This window comes from Aythya marila (assembly GCF_965140915.1).
Source record: "Aythya marila genome assembly, chromosome: 6".
NCBI lineage: Eukaryota > Metazoa > Chordata > Aves > Anseriformes > Anatidae > Aythya > Aythya marila.
Window position 1 is genome coordinate 14,522,196 of NC_139047.1, and position 19,854 is coordinate 14,542,049.

The 19,854-nt window shown below is 41.5% G+C and overlaps 1 protein-coding gene across 4 annotated transcripts in view; it reads right to left on the bottom strand.

Annotated features, from left to right (window-relative positions):
- The window catches only part of ITPRID2 (ITPR interacting domain containing 2), a 44,687-nt gene that overhangs the window by 16,476 nt on the left and 8,357 nt on the right, over positions 1 to 19,854 (bottom strand). For 3 of the 4 annotated variants that reach the window (XM_082763617.1, XM_082763619.1, XM_082763616.1), the window contains exons 6-12: positions 18,754 to 18,790; positions 17,444 to 17,542; positions 16,723 to 16,931; positions 15,095 to 15,792; positions 11,950 to 12,022; positions 5,735 to 5,829; positions 832 to 2,082 (exon numbers count right to left, since the gene is read on the bottom strand). In XM_082763617.1, the coding sequence (XP_082619743.1) occupies positions 832 to 2,082; positions 5,735 to 5,829; positions 11,950 to 12,022; positions 15,095 to 15,792; positions 16,723 to 16,931; positions 17,444 to 17,542; positions 18,754 to 18,790 (2,462 nt within the window). The remainder of the gene's footprint in view (positions 1 to 831; positions 2,083 to 5,734; positions 5,830 to 11,949; positions 12,023 to 15,094; positions 15,793 to 16,722; positions 16,932 to 17,443; positions 17,543 to 18,753; positions 18,791 to 19,854) is intronic. The other variant, XM_082763618.1, reaches the window with a different exon arrangement.

Consider the following 19,854-nt stretch of genomic DNA (forward strand, 5'->3'; position numbering starts at 1 on the left):
TGTTTGTACTTAGATAAAACCCACAGAAGACACTGAAGCTCTACCACTTCATATTCTTCATGCATTCATATATCAACAAGCAGGGTGTGCAAGTGCACTGCCTATATAGCCACCTGCAGCAGCTTGCAGACTCCTAAGTTGGATCATGAACTCAGAGAATAGCAGTACAGAGGTGGCGGAGAGGGGACAGTTGGTAATCAGGAGGGAAAGAGCAGAAGGTGTCACAGAAACCAGTAAAAAAATATGTGCTTCATTTTAAAGCACTTCTCTGACAGGTGAGATGGCCAAAATTTCAGACATTGTGACAATACTGATTCTTTATAAAAGGCTGATGACTTCATGTTGACTAGATGAACACCCAGAGTTGAACATCCAGAAGGTTGGCAAGAAACAGCACAGACATATGCATGGAACAAACAGTCCTCACTGACATTATTACTGAAGCCATGGGACTTGCAATGAAAAAAAAATCATTCACAGAAGAGACAGATTAAAGTACCATTAAAGGCAATATGTATTTTCAAATCTAAAGCTAATGACTATCAACTTAAACTAATAGCTGATGAAGCATACATTGCTCCTCTCCCCCACCCAAAATTCAACTGTAACCAGAAAAAAAAATCAATACAAAAACAGTGGAGCACTGGAGTGATGATCATTTGACACATTAAACAGAAGCTCTTGAAAGAAGCAGCAAACCAAACTTGCACAAAACGTCCTTTTTTTCCTGATCTCCCACACTACACAAAAGTATATTCAGGCTAACATTTTGGTTTGATAAGAATAAACTACGAAACCTCTTTGCCAGGAGAAATTTTTTCTTCCTCTTACCTGTGAGAGGTTCTGCAGGGAGTTTCGGATGTCGTGTAAGACTCGGCGCAGTTGCATCTCCACGGTGGAGGGCGGGTTGATAGCATGAGGTCGATGAGGATATCCAGAGTGCCTTGGAGAGAAGGGACAGCCGAAGGGGGAAAGCAAGGAGCTGAAGGAAGAACCGGAGATGCTCGGGACACTGTGGGTGCTCAGCGTCCTGACGTGCTCACAGAGTGGTCTGTCCTGCCACTCAGTGGGAAGGGAGTGGAGGGAGCATGTTGACTGGGACATGTGTGCTGGCGTGTGCAGTGGGCAGCTCTGTCCCCTGGTGGGACTGGGCTCCTCAGACCGCCTGCGGGGCCCAGCCTGGGGAACTTCTTTTTTGGAGGACGAAGGCGCAATGAACAGCGTAGATTTGCACACAGGCTGGCTGGCAGCTGCCTTGCCCTCCTGTTTGTCATCCTCGGACGTTAGTTTCTCATCTTCCTCCACACGTGTGTACTTGTAGGTGAAAGAAGGAGGACCACACAGAGTCTCTTTTCCAGGAGCTAACTGGACGTTCACAGAGGACACCACTTTCACTGGATTCAGTAATGCAGTTGGGAGAGACTGAGACCGCCTTAGAGGATAGCCCGATTCAGCAAGCCATTGTCTCTGCTTTCTCAGGAGATCTTTTGACTTAAGGAAAGCGCGTCCGGCCCTGGAATCAGATGTGCTGATGATCCTCATCTGGGCTCTTTGCAAAGCAACATGAACCCTGTCCACAGATGATGGGGAGGAGCTGCCACCTTCCAGAGACTCCAGTGACTTGAGGATATGGTGCGTTTGATACTGAGGAAACTCAAATACATTGTCTTTGTCAACATCACTTTCATCACTGCCTTCCTCCAGCAGCTCCAATTCTTTTTGCTCACTGGAAACATGTTCCTCTTTAGAGCTGACCTCTCCTGCAACTGTCTTCAACACATAAGATGACTTGCTTTCTCCTCCATTTTGTTCAGTTTCATAGTCATGGATTTTTTTATCATCTCTACTTCTGCTTTCAGAATGTGCCTCTACCTTTCCTTTCTCTACCTGAGAGATATCATCCTCTTCATCTTCATCATCCTCCTCTTCTTCCTCTTCATCTTCTTCCTCCTCCTCAAACTTATTGAAACAGGGCAGTTCCTTGGCTATTGGTGTCTTCTGTTCCTCACTATGTGATGTCACGGTTGTCTCACTGTCACAGCTGTCAGCACTGCTTCCCATGCCTTGCAAAGACTCCTGGACCTAGGAAAGATTCAAACCAGCAAATGGGTGAACATACTGGAGACTCGTCTACTGCCTTCTCAGGAAGTCAGACTAAGAGTCTAAGTCCATATCCATTAGGCATTATGGTAGAATAATTCAAAATGATTTTCACGTGCAGGAGAAACAGTGAAAGAGAACAAAGAAACCATAATATCAGGTATGTGAGAAGCATACTGAAGTATGGCACATAAAGGAGATGGTTTGGGGAAAAAAAAGTAAAAAAAGAAAAAAAAGCAAACTATTCACACATTTTCTTGATTTGACAATAAACTCTTTATTACTAGAACAGAAGTGGCAGCAGTAAAATTCTAGTATTTTAGGTAGCAATGACAAAGGGATATCAGGGTGAAGGTACTGTGGCATGTGCCATATATAAAAGTTCACACTCAGCACTGAAACCAAGGGTTGTGTTAGGGAATGCACACAGAGAAGTGAGGAGAATCACGGATTCTCCTGCACCAAGAATGGGAAAAAACAGTCTGCCTATATACACAGCCCGTTTTAAGTCACAGAATTGTTTGATTCTGGGAATCTAATATTCAGCTGCTCATCTCCATTGAAGACAATCCAGCACATTTACCCTATTCTCCATTCCTTTTTCCTAATACATCTTTCCCTTCTTATTATAAACTACATTTTAAATTCCTTATTGCAGAAGGATGCATTTCCCTATATACTTGATCAGAGCATCAGTATTAGACAGCTGTTAATTTAATAGGGAAAAAATGGCAGGAAAAGTCTATGGATTGCAAAGCATATTCCTTAGGCCAGTCTGATTGACAGGTATATTTAGACGTGGGCACAAATTTTTCATAAGATATGTGGTCACATAAACTAGAAATTTAGAGAAGCTTTACTATCTCTAACTTTTGCAGTTCTCTCTGTTGTTAGGATACTATTAGTTCCTTCTAGAGAGAATATTTATGGTATATATTGCACAATACTTCCGTCTCCAACAACCTAAAGGAGAATTTCATTCACAAAGGTCATCATTCTAAATATGTGCTTAGCATTGCACTCACTGACACAGCCACAAATTAGTATTAAAGACTGTACAGGTTCAGATACTGTTCGAGTCAAAGGTATGACAAGAACAAAAGACTGTAATGTCTAGGTGAAATTAGGTGTGCTACAAGCACATGTATCTGTCTCTCTAATTCTCCATCACATTGTTTACTTACAAGCCAAGCAAACAAAAATTCAAGTACTTGGATGGAGAATTTTTTCTAACTTCATTGGTAACATGAAACTCCCCGGAAGAATATCCTACCCTGAAACCAAAATATCCCCTAGAAATCTTTTTTTGGCTGTCAAGGAAGAAAGGAAATATGATTCCAGTTTGTCAGTTTTCTCATGAGTTCCAGAGGAATGCTATGGCTGCTAGAGTCAATTATTTAACAGTAGATGGCACTAACTTACCATACACTCCTCTGTATCCCCTTCATCTTCTTTTCATAGGTTCTCTTCACTAGCTGCCAAGTTCTCTTATTCCCTAGTCTCATTATTCATCCGTATTTTCTAAATTCAGCTCAGTACTTGGTCTGAATAAAGCAGTGACAGTGGCAGAAGAAAGCCTAGCAACTCCATGGCACAGATCTCATGCAGTCTCAATTTATCTTTTCAAAACAGCATAATAGAAAGCAGAAAAATCTCATCACTTTGCAACCAACGCAAACAAACTCCACTAGCCTTCCAGTGAAGAGGCATTTAGTTGCAACACACTTTTAATGGACTCTTTATCAGGTTGTAACCAATACAATGATCAGGAGTGACCAATTCTAGTCTGAGACTCCTTCTAAAATGCCTGCCAATTTCAGTGTAGCCCCAGTTTAGTACAGAGTAGAACCAGTATCTCAGATTACTATGCTCATTACAGAAACTCATGCTCATGATTTCCTTTCTTCTCTCTGTTGCTCTTGGTAAGTGTAAATTTATGTTTATTGGAGACACAAGGACTAACCTGTCTTGTCTTCCATTTTAGTACTCAGATGGCAAAGTACTAAACAGAAAAGGACAGAATACCAGTACCAAAACTGAAAAGCAAACTTTGGTGGATGGGGAGGATGGGAACCTCCTCCTAGTAAGAGCAAAACGGCTTTTAAAATGTGCTTGGTGTGCCACAAGGAAAGTCACTGTAGTGTAAAAAAGCTCAGTAGCTGAAAGCCACAGAAATGACATTACTGGTGATACCCAAGCTTCCATTGTTGTATTCTCTTGACTGTGGTTTAGGTCCCAGACAGCTATCCAATGACCTTGAGACCAGGACCCATTCCAGAGTTTTCTCAGGCTGATTGACAGGCCAACCAAACTATGGTTAATACTGTGTGAATGACTTAACGAGAGGCAGAGACCACCTCTCCTAGGTATCAGGTATAATGCTGAGCATATGTATGTACTGGGCAGTCTCATAAGCACCTGGCTAAACAAAAGCATCCCTCCCTTACGTCCTGAGAGCTCTGGTCAGCGTCACTGCAAATTCTAGGACCGAGATCAAAGCAACTGGAACAGGAAAGAATGTGGGAGCTTAAGACTGACTAAATATTAGTATACCTTCACAGTAAAATTAGTATGAAATTGTTTTCACATTCTTTCTGCTGCTAGCTAAAAATAAATAAATAGAAAAGCATTTAAAAATGAGTGGTAAGGCAAAAACGATGCAAGAAATTAAATGATCACCAGAAAAGCTAAGTCTTTCGTTACCTTAAATCTGACCACTGCAGTTATGAGAGGAATGGACTGCAATTCTGGAGCATGAGCCAGTGACAAAAGATATGCCATGAACAGTCCAGAAAGCCAAGTGCGTCTTGGACTGCATTACCAGTGGAGTGGCCAGCAGATGGAGGGAGGGGATTGTGCCCCTGCTGCTCTACCCTGGTGAGGCCCCACTGGGACTGCTGCATCCAGGCCTGGGGCCCCCAGCACTAGAAGGATGTGGGGCTGTTAGAGAGGGTCCAGAGGAGGGCCACAAAGATGGTCAGAGGGCTGGAGCACCTCTGCTATGAAGACAGGCTGAGAGAGTTGGGGATGTTCAGCCTGGACAAGAGAAGGCACCGGGAAGACCTCATTGCAGCTTTTCAATACTTAAAATAGATGGAGAACAACTTTTTGCTTGGACAGATAATGAAAGAATGAGGGGAAATGGTTTTAAACTGAAAGAGAGGAGATTTAGATTAGATGTTAGGAGGAAATTCTTCACTCAGAGGGTGGTGAGGCACTGGAACAGGTTGCCCAGAGAAGCTGTGGATGCCCCATCCCTGGAGGTGGTCAAGACCAGGCTGGATGAGGCCCTAGGCAACCTGATCTAGTGGCTGGCATTCCTGCCCATGGCAGGGGGTTGGAATCTTTAAGGTCCTTTCCGACCCAAGCTGTTCTATGAACAGCACACAGGAAATAATGAATTTAGAGCTTATTCCAGGCCCATGTATACTCAGATTCTCCTATCAGAAAGGCTTTAAAATTTTAACACAGTGTAAATAACTCAGCAGATCCAGTTCAGAAAATGAAAAGTTTTATCAGGACCAGGACTGACAGCCATGATCAAGGTCAAACATCAGTATCCCTCCTTCCCTCTCCAGTTCTCTGCTGTACCATACTTAGAGGTAACATTTCAACCTCAATATGGGAAACTTACCTGAAGCTGATTAAATGGAGAGCAGTCTGTGGAAGAATCCTCAGCAAAGCCACTACTATCCGAGTGCTGACTAGCAGTCCGTAACAGCTGATCTGCTTAAAACAAAGCAAAACCCAACTGTAATCATTTACAGATCATAACTGCTTAAGCCCAGTCACACTCAGTACATGCTTTCCTTTTACATCAAAGTAACAAAAGTAGATAGCACAATTCCTTTTCATGCTCCCCTTTGAACAATTCAGAAAAACAACCTGTTTGTTTCAATCATATGAAGTGCAAAACCTTTCCTCATGCAAAACTCTACTTGTGAAACTTCAAGCAGTGGAAGAGAAACTTTTTTTTTTTTTTCTGTGATGTGGAAAAAAGTGTGCTGATGTTGCCACTGCTGCAGTTTTCCTTCCACAAAACTGAATCACTGGTTAATTCACATGCATTCAGTGCCACAGCTGCTTTTGTATTGACACGTACAGGTTTGCCAGCCCTCCTGATCAGAGCGATAAAGGCGTTCAGGCGTCTCCTGCCAGCCCACACCGTCCCATGCATCCAGTGGAGCAGAACTAGATGAGCAGTGCCCAGGATGGAGAACTGCTAGAGATGGTCCCTCACTGGTTTGGTGGACAAACACAACACATCCCTAACACACTGACTGGCAGCCTGCCAAAGCACATTCCCAGCATTCATTTTGTACTCCAGAGATAAAATCCTCCTTCTTACTCCTTTCTACTCATGTTAGGTTAAGTGTTTAAGTAGCTTAGAGAGACTCCAAAATCCTCACTGCTACCCAGGAGTGGTGTCCTCTGGTGCAAGCTCTACACCACAGAGCTCGTCCAGGAGATCTCAGTAAGCTCTGCAGCATGGTGCTGTGTGACAGTGCATTCTTCTCCACTGTACACAGGAGGCACTTCTCACGTTCAGGGTCTACCTCACACCCCATGACCATGGCAGCCTGAGCAACAACCACGTCTCCTCTAGTCCTCAGCAGACCTGTAAGAGCTTGGGTATGGGATAAGACCCCATCAGCCTTTAGCCCCTGCACCCTGCTACCCCCCCGCCCTGGTGCAGAAGCTTGCTGCTCTGCTCTCGGCAGCTGAACACAGAATTTTGCCCCACATTCCTTCTTCCACTTAACTGTCATCATATAATTAATCCCAGTTCACAGCTCAATGCATTGGAATGCATTATGAAAACTGTTTTGAAACTGCTGGATATTCAAAACTAATTATTTTTTTATATTAAGTTTGATGAACATTTCGCTAATGCAGAATTAAAAGCCTGCATAGGCACAGAAGCTGGTGAACAACAGGATAGGGAAACTGCCTTTTAAACTTCTTCATCGAGGATTTCATACAGCTTTTAGGGAGTGCCTTTCAAATTGTGCTGCTACTCTGTTATCATGGTAGCCACAATATCCTGCAATGATAAACAACTTTTTTTTTACCACAAGGCAGACATCCCCACCCAGCTCCCAGTGAAGACAATAGGGATTACTTCACTTAGACCAGACCTGGCTCATAGCAAGCACACAATACAATCTACACTGCTGAAGAAGCACGGTTGCCACTGCAGGTTGCCACTACATCTGGGTCTGGTGGAAAGCTGCCACCTTCTCTGAGGTGAATAGTCACAGATTTTGGCCTCCTATGTTTCTTTTCCCATTTGGTGAATTTTAATTTAAAAGAGAAAAAAAAGGAAAAAAAAAAAACAACACAAAAAACAACAAACACCACTAGCCCTGAAAGCCTTAGCTACAGGAGAGAGATACCAAATAGTTCAGATAAAGGAATTTACTGGTGTGTGTACTGGCATCTGGTTTCATTTGCATGGAATTTATCACTGCTCAAGAAAAATATTGACCTGCCTTTCTATTTCCTTTTCAGTCATACATATATATGGACATAGATGTACAGGCTTTGACAGCCTTGCATGACAGATACTGCCAGTTAAGTGGTCAACCTAGCCCACTCATACCTGCCTCATTATCTTTATCCATGGCAAGAGATTAGTGCTGTATGAACAGATTCAAACTGCCGTAGTGCCACCTAAAGATATATTCCTTAATGTAGCCATCCATGCCTGTTGCAAAGTTACCAGGATGTTTTCTGAACATTTTAAAGCAAATCAGAGAAGACGTTTTGTAAGTATGATTAGTGGTCTTCTACCATAACCTACCTTTGTCTCTTGCACATTCTCAGAATTCTCCTCTATACCATGTAAATGCAGTAAAAAGTTTTAACAAACAGGAATCTTTACTACTTTGGTCATGAAATGATAAGGTTTGGCTCTGTAAAGATTAGAAATATCAACCATTACATTGGGCTATGCTGGTATGTAATGGTATCCACCCTTCTTGTCAACTGCTGATCCAGATGTACAACCTGCTCCACAGCACCTGGATGTCTCTCAGATCCAAGCAGATTAGGGGGAAGCAAAAAAAAAAAAAAAAAGCTACCAAGTTACATTTAGATCTTGGTTAAAATGCCTCTTGGCAACACTGAGTCTTAAGACAAAGAGATGCTGATCAGACATGGCTCCCTCTCTTTACACTGAATACAGAAAACTCAGCATCAAAGGCTGATATATTATTATATACTTTTCTCTAAAAGTGTAAGGAAAGTGTGGGAAAAGGAACCATCCAAGATGAACAAAAAGAGAAGGAACAATCAAACTCATGTCCCAGTTAAACTGAGCACAAATGAAAATGTCCCTTGGATGATTGCTTTAAGTTGTACAAAATATTTAAATACTTTTAGAATACATGGAATACATGCCAAAAAAATGCAGGTATTCAGAAATATAGAAAATAAGCTATCATAGTTCACAGAAATAGATGATGAAGAAACATGTCTGTGGTTTACAAAAAATAAAAACATTACTTAGAGAATCATTATCAAACAATGAAATACTTCATTTTTTTGTAAAATAATACTCAACTACCAATGGACTAACAGTCTCACAGATCCAAACAGTTCCATCAAATAATTGTCTTATGTGTTCTGCGTCACTCTACTGCTGATGCAGAAGAGGAGAAGAAATGCACAGAAACTGCCTGTGAAGCTCCAGTAACATCTATGCTTCTTTTATTTGCAGTATTGGTAAAGCACTTTGTTTTTCATGAGGTTATTGATAAATTGACACTCCCCAACTTAGTTATGAAGTATTCCATTCTGGGATTAAAGACTTGCTGCCCCGTTTTCCCATATTGATCACACATGGCACCCCAGCACTAGTGAAACCAGTCCTGTAGGAAGCACTCCCGCGGAAACTCTTCAAAGAGTCCCCAGGGATTTCTTAGCTTCTGGATATACGAACACAGATTCCTGTGAATTCTAAATCTGTTCCAAATGTTTTCTTCTCACTCCCCCATCTCCTGTCTACAGTGGAGCTGTACCCACTAAGAGCCATAAATACAATAATACATGTATGCTAAGGACAGGAAGTGCTGCTGATGTGCTTTCTTCGCTTTCAAGGACTAAATTTTCAGAACTAGTTACTGTTTTTGAATATCTGTGTCAGATACCACAAAAGAAAGAGGTCTGGGGCTATTCAAAATTTCACAAAGCTGCTGATGGCAGCAACCAAACACAATTGACAAAGCCCTGAGAATACTTTGTTCTGTACATGTTGTACCTATATTTGTCCTGTTTGTTGGGCATTTTTGGAATGGAAGGTACTGCTGTATAAATGTCAGGAAGAATTTTGTTTTTTAACTAATGAACTTTCCTTCCAGATAACTTAGTAAAAGGTGTTTTTTTTTTTTCTGGATGCTTTTGTTTTGTAATGTTTATTTTGTTTTTAATAGCGGACATTTAATAGCACTGTACGTTTACAGTGCAAAGCAACTGAAGCTTACTTGTTCCTTAAAAAAATAAAAATAAAAATAAAAATAAAAATAAAAATAAAAATAAAAATCCATGAGCAAAAAGATATCTACATTTGAGATTTGCAACAGCAAAGAACAGAATGCCATTTTGGGGCATAATGGGTGAATTAGTTCACCAAGTTTAGATTTCATAACCTAAAAAGTACATCATCCAGAATTCTTTGTCTCCCTTATGACATGTTTCACAAAGACACTACTGCAGCAAAAGAATCATTTGGAAGCCACTTTGAAAAAATATGCTTACCACTTATAAGCAAAGCTAATCTGAAATGTGAAACATGCAGTAATGGGGAGCCTAAGCTACAGCACCCTCAGTGCTTTTCAAACATATGTTATTACTCTCCAGGCTACTTCAGTAGTGAAGACATTTTTTGATTTAAATACTTCATATCTTATTATAGACCCTCTTCAAATGCCTTCCCAACTGCTGTAAATGTCAGAGAAAGCATCCACAGCTCTCTGTAGAAGTAAAATGACACTGCAAGGTTTGTAACATTCTGTATTGAACGGCACTAACCCTGCTAATTAACACAGAAATACCCCTACAGGAAGAAAAAAAAAGAAAAAAAAGTATTAACTTATTCCAACAGAGGAAATATCTGGAACAAATTTTCATATATGGGTGCTTATGTACAGCACAGCCAACACCACTGAAAGTGGTGAGTCTCCATGAGAATCATCAGCTAAAATAGCACTGTAACAGAAGACCAGTGCTCCAGTGTCAAGCTGATCCCACCTCTAGTGATTGCTTGTAAGAGCAGAATTAGACATTCAGACACAACAAACAGCATTTTCAAAGTGACCACTGACACTGGATGTCTTCCAATTTGGCAAACACCTGCTTCCTGAGAAAGCAAAACTATACACCGGTTGTGTTGAACAACCTGCAAAAAAAAATGACTATTTCAAAGTTTCAGGTAAGTTCGCACCAAATACTTTACTTCTGGGTAATTTTACTGTGACCTGTATATGACAACATTGTACACTTTCTACATCTTCCAGGTGAAATAAAAAATTGGTCCCAAACTAATTTTTAGCAAACATGCAGCCTTGCCATCAGCATTGACATGCACGTAACACAGTTTACCTGAGAACTCTAGTCAATACTGGAACAAGGGCAAACTGCCATTGATTCTCTTTGCCAAGTGTATTCAGAAACAGGTGGGATATACTAGCTGGGAGACACAAACCAGCACGCACTACTCCTGCCACACTAGAGACCCGCTGCTAGAACTGCTAGGTGCCTTTTAGCACATATACACATGATCATCTAATTTTTTTTTGCTTGCATGGAGAAAGAGGGTAGTGTATCTACAGGGGACCGAAGCCACAAAACTAGCTTTTTAGAAGAAGAAAAATATACCCATATTTTTTCTACTCCCTGACTGCAGCTGCTAGTTCCATAAGTCACCTTTCTCTGAAAAGAATACTTACAAGTGCAATGCTGTGTTGTACAAAACACTGCTGAATTTGTAGCACAAGCTATCCCTAATAGCCAGTCATTAACCTTCAGCAGGTTCAGAGCATGCTCAACCATACTAATGTAATTCAGCTGACAGTTCACAAGACTGTCAGTTCATTTATGGAAAGGCAAAAAAGATGATCTCTGTGTCTTAAGACAGGTTTGTGTGCCTCTCTTTAGCATTTTATATAGATAGCTAGTCATGTTTCACCAAGATACTGCATCAAAGCTAGGCATGTAGCTAAATGCAACAAGATCTAGTTCATTAATTACACATAACAGTTAGAGAACAAACTTAATTTTCCAACTTTGGGCAAAGGCCAGTAACAATCACAAAATTTATCTGCCTTGTACCTCTCCCGAGCTTTAAAATATAAATAATGATTTGAGATGAAAGCACAGACTACCTGAGCCTCAAAAGCCAGTGCATTTTGTCACACCAAGGAATATGACTCCCATGTGGGTGCAGAGACACTAGTCTTCTCTGCAGCCAGCCCTCAGATGAAGCAGTAGCACATAGGCAAACGCTAGTCATACCATGCAATTTAGGTTTAAAACAATGTAATTTTAGTTTAAATAGGTACCTTAAATTACAGGATTTTCTAGGGGGAAAAAAAAATCCCATACAATTTAAATTAACATTTCAGTTTCACTGAGCTATCATCAATGGCACAAAAGTGAAAACAGGCAGTGAGGTTACAGCGCTGTCATCCTGCCTGTAATTTGGTTGCCACTTTGCAGTAACGTTCTGTGATTTAACTGAAATGGAAGCACACATCTTTCTTCTCTTCTAAAGAGAAGAGAAACTTTAGAAGTCTCAGATTTCAGCATTTCAGAAAGGGAAGCAGTCTCAGCACGCGGCTGTCTACTCACCTTTCCTTGGCTTGGTCACTGCCAGCTGGTGGGAAGCTGGAACGTGTGGTAGATCTCCCTCTGTACTCTGGATCTATAGGGAACAGAAGATGAATATCGTCAGGTCAACTGGAATATGTTCCTGTGCTACTCCAGACTTCACCAGGGTACTACTTCTGGAAATACTTCTGTTGTGTCTTCCACAAAACAGGAAGATAATGAATGCAAAGACATGTAGATTTCAACTGGGAAATTTAAAACTAAATGAAAATTAATCCTCTTACTTAATCACTTTGTGAAACAGCCTTATTAAGAAGGCAGTTCATAGACAACTTCTCAAATGATGAAAAGAATATGCCTAAAATCTCAACAGGAAGGCCTTTGTTTAGTTCAAAAGCTATAATGCATTTTATTTTGGGGCAACAAACGGAAACCTCATGGTTCACATGCAAGTCTACATGCACAAAACCCCCAATGCAACTACCCCCTAACAATCCTCTCTAATGGGCTGCCTGCCTAGTTTCAAAATTACAAGACAATGACATTTTTGTTTCTAATTTCAATTAAATTAAAAATGCAAAATCAGCATAGTAATAGTTTAAAGCCCAAATTAGCATTTGGCTAAAGAAGATACTCTGTCTGCATTGATATCATATGTATAGCAGCCACAAGAGTGCATTTTCTCAATTAGAGGGATTTTGAGAAGTACTTGGCCTGAACTTTTCACCATTAATAAGCAAACAGCATTACTCTTACACAATAAATTGGAAGACTTATCCTTTAGGAGACAAAGGCTGTTTTTCAGAGGTAAATGATTATTTTGCCCAAATGCAGGGGAGCACAGAAGGGGCTTACCAAATTAAAAATCAAAACAAACAACAACAACAACAAACAGGAACAGCAAGTAATCTTACAAGCCCTTTGATCACATCGGCCTTCCAGGAAAGATGTCTTGATTTCCTTAAGCCTCCCAGTTTCTGATGGCTAAATTTGCTTCTTCCAAACCACCAAGCCTCTTCTCACCTAAATACCTTCCACCTTCTGTCCTTGGCTAGGAGACAGCACCCCGGCCGTATCAGTGGCACCACTAGATGAGCGCGCAGAAGCACTCCCCTCTCCTCCCGTCCCTTCAGCCAATATCGATGCTGGTAAATGACCTTCGTGGTTCTAATTGGCCATTTCAGGAGAGGGACTCTGGGGGAAATCCTGCCCTGACTCACCCCCACAGCAGCTATCTTCACAGCGACAGACTTCCTAAGGGCACTCAAACCGCCAAGGCATGCAAACAGCTTCCTTGATATATCTGTCATCTTTCTTAGGCATATGAATGCACTCCAAATCAAGAGAAGAGGGTGGGAGGAGTTATTTTCACTGTTTCTAGTACAGTTTATTGTTCATTAGACCCTGCTTAGAGATGAACAAAAATAAAATCAAGCTGCCAGGTATTGTTCTAAAGTTTCATTATTAAAGCTGAATCCCTCCTGCCAGGGATCTGAAGGCAGTTGATATGTATATATTAGATTGCGTAAACGAAATTCACCACAACTCCATCCCACACCACATGTCTTCATGCCAAAACAGCTGTGTTTATGTACTGGCATGACTGCAAAGTGTGTCAACCAAAACTCTGCAAATGCATTGCATTTGGCTTGTGCAGAGTTTGGTAAGCCTTCTTCCTTCCATAACCCCTTATAGTCTAACTTACCCTGAAAGAAAATTCTGTGTTTTTTGTTTTGCTTTTAAAGTTGTTTCAACTTCACCTAAAAGTGCCAAAATCCAGTTTTCTCCTCTGAGATATATAAAACTAGTCCAACAATTGAGAATGCAGCAAAAAGCCATCACCACTCACACTCCTCCCATTTTGCCAGCACAAACATCTGTACACAACAAACTGGATCAAGAAAATTATGCAGCTGAAAAGTAAGCCAGGAATTATTTGAATAAATCAAAATACACCAAGTTTCTTTTCCTCCCTTCAGCTGGATCAATCTTTTGTTCTCATTCCGTAGATGGCTACACAACAAGGGGGTGATGGCACACAGGCTCAACAAACGGCAAGAACTACAAGAGGCTAGATTACCTCTTTCTGTTCAATTATGTGTCTTCAACTACAACATCAGTTGATCTAGAAGTTGATCAAAAGTCTGCAGTGCAAACACTGCACTAGGCAATATCTGCTAAATCATCACTTTGCCATTCACTGTAAAAATCTAAAGCTTTCTATTGGACTGTTTTCTTCACCCATTTCAGCACAGAAATCACCACCCTTCATTTTACATATCCATTTCACATAAATGAAAAAGTTGACTTATGGATTGTTAACATCAGACACTTCAAAATGTGTCCACAAAACCATCTGCTAATTTAAGAGAGCTCTTGTAATACAAAGTGTGAGTCTATGCAAAAATAAAAAATAAAAAATGAATTTTTTAATTTGTAGGCTGCACGTTTACTAGCCTAATAAGTGAATTACTTAGAGGAATCTGGGTATTAGAATCCCTTTGGGATAATGATCAATCAAAAAAAAAAAAAAAAGGATAAATGCATTTACGAAGTTAAAAGGCAGCTAGTAAGAATTTTTTATCTGAGCCACTGCCAAAGGTGCATCGAACAGCGAGTTTCATCATATTAATTTCTAGAGAACAAACAAAACCACATACAGTAGATTGCCATCAAAACCAAAACCATGGGATGAGCACCTTACCCTACATGACAGCACTTTTCACTGTCTTGCTCAATCCACAAACATATTGAGTTTACTTTTAGGTAACAATAAATAAAGATTAACAGTTAGCAATCTACAAAGGCTTTTTTATATATTGAGTCTAACCTAGGTCTATTTCCACAAGAAAAGATCGTGTTAAGAATGGAATAAGTTTTTAATAGGTTTTGCCAGTGACTGCAGTTACCTGCGCCTGATGAAAAGAAGAATGAGAACATTCACTCTGACTTTCAGAAACAACATCATCGTCAACAGCATTATTTCAATAAGAGTATCAATTAGCACAGCCTACCAAGAGAAAGTGACAACTGTCCTATCATCCAGAGAATGTAAAGCATTCCTGGAGAAAACACTGTCAACTGCACAGGAGGGAACATTCCTCTGCTGGCAGCCAGCAAGTTATGTAAACTGTATGTGAAAACAAAGTCATATATTTCCACCTACCTCTTCCATCTCAAAGGAGTCTTTCTGCTGAAGCATGAGGTTCATTATGGAGGGGTTTGCAAGGGGAACACAGGGTGATGCCACAGGAGGCCTTTGTGTCGGGGCGCTGCTTTCGGACGTGCTGCTGTTGGACGTGTTGGAACTGCTGCTGAGGTTGGAAGAGTCCAAAAGACTGGATTCTTCACACAGTCTGTCCTGGGGGTTTGCCAGCCTGCTATTTTGCACATCTGCCACAGGCACAGTATTCTCTTGCTTATCATCAGTTCCAGCAGGCAGGCTTGCAGTTTTGTGAGCATCTGTAGCATTCATCAGACTACTGGCTATCTCCTCCTTTACAGTAGCCAGAAAAGAGGGAGAGTCTTTCTTCTTAGAGTGTTTTTGTAACTTAGATTCATTTTTAGCATCATTTTCCTCACTCCCTAGTTCAGCTGGACTTTTCCCTTTTTCAACAGGTGAAGCTATAGGACAGCCACTACCATCGGCCTGCTGTGCACTGCACAGATTGAGCTTAGACAAAGTCTTCATTAACCGACTGGCTGTATTGCTGCGATTTAGAGGGGGAGGGCTGGAAGCTTCTTTGCTGGAAGACACTGAGTTCATACTACCAATTTTCTGCAAAGGAGTCCCAGAGACTTGAGAATACAAGGAGGAAAAAGCGTTGGCCACAGTAGTAAGCACTTCAATCTGGCGAAAACGACCTGCACAAGAACATAACGTTAGGCAGAGCTTAAGAGGACCTTTGGTGTCATCACAGCTCAGAATTGCTGATCTTTACATCATTGTACAAACTGGCAGTGATAGCTCTTTTCTTCATATCTGAAGAGGGAATTTTCATCACAACCTGCATTCACCCACCCCAACAAATACCTATTTATATCAAGAGTCCCAGGGATGGACTGAACACTGTCTAGTCCAGTAAGCTGAAAGTGATACCACACAGTAAAAAGAAGTGGAAGAAAAATTTTGCAAGACTGTTTGGTAAACGCAGAAGGAGAACAGCATGGAAAGTCTTCACAAAGTAAAAAAGAGACATGGGTACACAACTGCAAGCTAGTTTACAGAGTGCTGGCAGGAAAAGTGTTACTTGGATTGCTCCATCCATCTACAAAGACAACAGGACATTTCAGCTATGCCCTCATTTCAGAAATGCTCATTCCTGACCTAACAAAGCTCCTGTCCAAGTCAATAGCAATACTGACAGATTTCACCAACCATAGAAGTAGGTCACTGCCGCCAGCTTTCAAAAATACCACATGGATACTGAAGAACACAAGAAAAAGACGGGTATAGCTATTTGTTTTGGTGCTCTAAATCTACAACAGAAGACAAACTTGGAAGAAAGAGACGGGAATGAAACAAAACAGAAGGCAATATACATTCTACGGGATACCCTTCATTTCTTTTCCCAACTATAGATCTCTTTCCTTCGTCCCAAGGTGTCATACACTGATGGTCACCTCTTACCACATTTAAAACCAAGCTAGAAAGTCATTACAGCTTCTGAATGGAATTTGGCTTTTAAACTGTATGGGGGTTTTGCCAGAACACTAGATATAAGACCTTCTTTTGAGATTGTTTACACAGTTAGAAAAAAATAAAAATAAACTTTGCTTCAAAAACATACTTACTCGTCAAAGCAAAATTTGGATTTTCCACTTCCATGCGCTGCATCTGGGCATTCAAAAACACTTTGATATCTATCCCTCTGGCAAATGACGATGAATTAAAAAATCTTGCTGGAATTTTTGAAGCAATATCTGGTTCATCTCTTCCAAATCCAAGGTTATAGAGCACTTCTTCAGGATCTTCCTCATAAAGCTCCAGTAATTCAGAAACACTAGACAAATGACAAGATGTTTACTGTCTATGTCTGACACAGTGCCTTCTGTCCAACTACTAGTTCAGTCCACTAGCAAGCTTTGTCTATTGAACTTTTGACTCCTAAAGCTCAGACTACTTTAGGAAATAATTTTGGAGATATCTGCATCTGAAGTTTTGGTTCACACCACCAGAGACATCAGCCCCAACACATCTCAGATCCGATACTGTTATTTATAAAGTCAGCCCTTCCTCTGCAGAGCTCCAATTTTGAAGTGCCATTTAAGATTTCAAACGTTTCTAAAGCTTAGGACTATCCGTAAGTATTTACTGCAAACCACAACTGAAAACAAATAGCAGTTTTTCAAGCAACCAAATGAAAATTCCCTTCTCGGCTACTAAATGCAACAATGCATATAAATCAAGCCAAGTCCGTTTAACTTAGGAACAGAAGAAGTAAGTTTTGCCAGCAAAACAGAGCCAAATTCCACTGAACTGCGCCATGACCTTCAAAGCATAGCACTCTTTTACCTTGAAACAGTTGCACTGCTTTTTCCAGAGCCGGTGGAGTTCATACTTCTCCCCTTCTGGTGGAACTGAAGCCTCCTCTCCTTCGCCAGCATACCATTGCTGTCAACACAAATGGACAGGACCACTGTGATAAACCCCTTTTGTTCGGGGATTTGATTCTCCGTCTCAGAGTGGAGCTAAGTCTCCAATGCTGCTGAATTTCTCTTTCCCCGTTCAGCGTTATCTGGTTTATATTAGCCATGTCACTTATTGAAATACAATAACAAAAGCGAGCCCTGGGACGCCTCAGTAAAAACGTATGTAGACTCTAAGTATTTGAAGGCAAATGCAAGCTGAGAAAACAAACCCCGATCTCCCCCGGCTGCCCCACCCTCCCCGATCCCACCCTCCTCCAGCGAGGAAGCCCAGCCTCGGGCAAGCTGCCCTGCCCTGCCCAGCCTGCCCCTGCCCAGCCTGCTGCCTCCTCAGGCAGGACCACCCGGCCCTGCTGCCGCCCTCCCTCACCCTTGGCTGCACCCGGCAGGCTCCTGAGGAAAGCAAAGAGGCTCCAGGCTGGAGGAAACGGAGCAAGATGAGCTCCAAGAGGGAGTGCGGGCCAGTTTCTTTCCCAATCCCAAGCTATTTCCTTCCTGTGTCTGGAGAAGCCTGCTCAGCGTTAGCTGGTACCTCGGGCTCAGACGTACTGTTACGTACTCTTAGGGACAAACCTGCCGAGGGGGAATTTTACCATGCAAATCCTAGTGCGCACACAGCAGAACAACCACAAAGAAACCAAAGGTGAGAGGATTCACCTGAGAGCACATTTACAGAGCCCAGCTAAGGAGGAGCAGCGAGGCTGTGCCAGTGTTTGCTGGAGTCCCAGCAGGGGTTTTATTTACAGTACATTTAATTCAGAAGCTATCCCCATAAAGCAGGAGCTTCTCCTCTCTAAGTCTTTTTCCCTACTCCCAAAGGACACCTGATCTGACAGGCAAAAACAGAAATGGTGAGGGATCAGTGAGCTAAAGAAGGTAAATCATACCACAGTTACTCAGATCTTGTTTCTCTGTGTCATTCCCATCCCCTGTCATCCCCCAAAACTACTTCACGTCTGCTGGAATAATTAAAATCTGCTTTTTTTTTTTTTCTGCATTTCATATTGACTATTTCTGTGCTATCTAGATTTTCTCTTTCCTTCTCACATAGACTGGCAGGACCAGAAGAGCTTTAGCTCTGGGGTAGCCTTCACGACATCCACTGCACCCTCTCCACCTCTCCCTTCAATATAAATATTTCTCTGAAGTAAAGAAATAAAAAAAAGAGACATTTACCATGTTTCCATTTGGGTATCACTTCGTAGATGATTAGCTGTAGAGAAACAAGAAGTTGTTATGCACAAAGCTCCTCACAATTACACTACCCACAAGTGACATGAAAAAGTAGCCAACAAGCGCTTCTATGAATACTCCTGCATGTGCCAGATTTTTCTTTCCATATAAATATGATTGTCAAGTGTTCCTAGTTTACAGCTGATATAAAGACAATCTGGTTTATTCAGGCTTTGTCTAAAATAAAATCTCGCACAGACTCATGTTTACTTGCCGTAATGAATCATATTAACTTGAAGTTTTACATGCAGTAAGTTGGCAATTGTTATATAAACAGACAATTTATTGCTTTGCAGTTGAAGACATGATTACCAGCTGAAGGGGGAGGAGGAGGAGATGCAGTCATGTGAAGATTGCTCAGCTAGAAGAGAAGAGCAGCTGGTGCCCATGGCCAGGTACAGAGACTGTGTGCGTGTCCTTAAACCAATACAGTTAACTCTTGGTGGGGGCCGGGCCCTGGCTCTCCAAGCTGTGCAATGCATAAACCAAAGCTACACCAAGAAGGGACTCTTGAGGAGGCCAGCCACCAGATGCCAGGCACCTGATCACCAGCCCCCCTGCGGGGAACCCGGCCCTTTCTGAAGCTGCAGCAGCTCAGCTCCACACGTCAGCACCCCAGGCAGCATTATTCTCCTACAACATCAACACCCTGTCAAAGAAGAGAGCTGAGTCCCAGCCTTAAATTATGAGTTCCCCCAAAGAGGCGACTCAATATTAACAAACTTGCCACAGAAGAGAGGCAAGGAGCGCACATATGTCATAGCAACCCTCGGAATCAGCTATGGAAAGAGCAAAGGTATGTCAAATGCTGCCAGGAAAACCCTGCATCTAAACTCGCTGTGCCTCCAAGGGAAATGTCAGCAACGGGGAGTAAAACATGGAAACCTCACCACCTCCCTTTTCAGAGACATAACGAAGGAATTTAAATATATACAAAATGCAGAACGTGCATTTTTTTAAATATCCTTGCATATAATATGAAAGCAAGCCTATCTACATGGATTAATTGTTGACTAGTTCTAGCTGCTGGACCATGGATTTTAA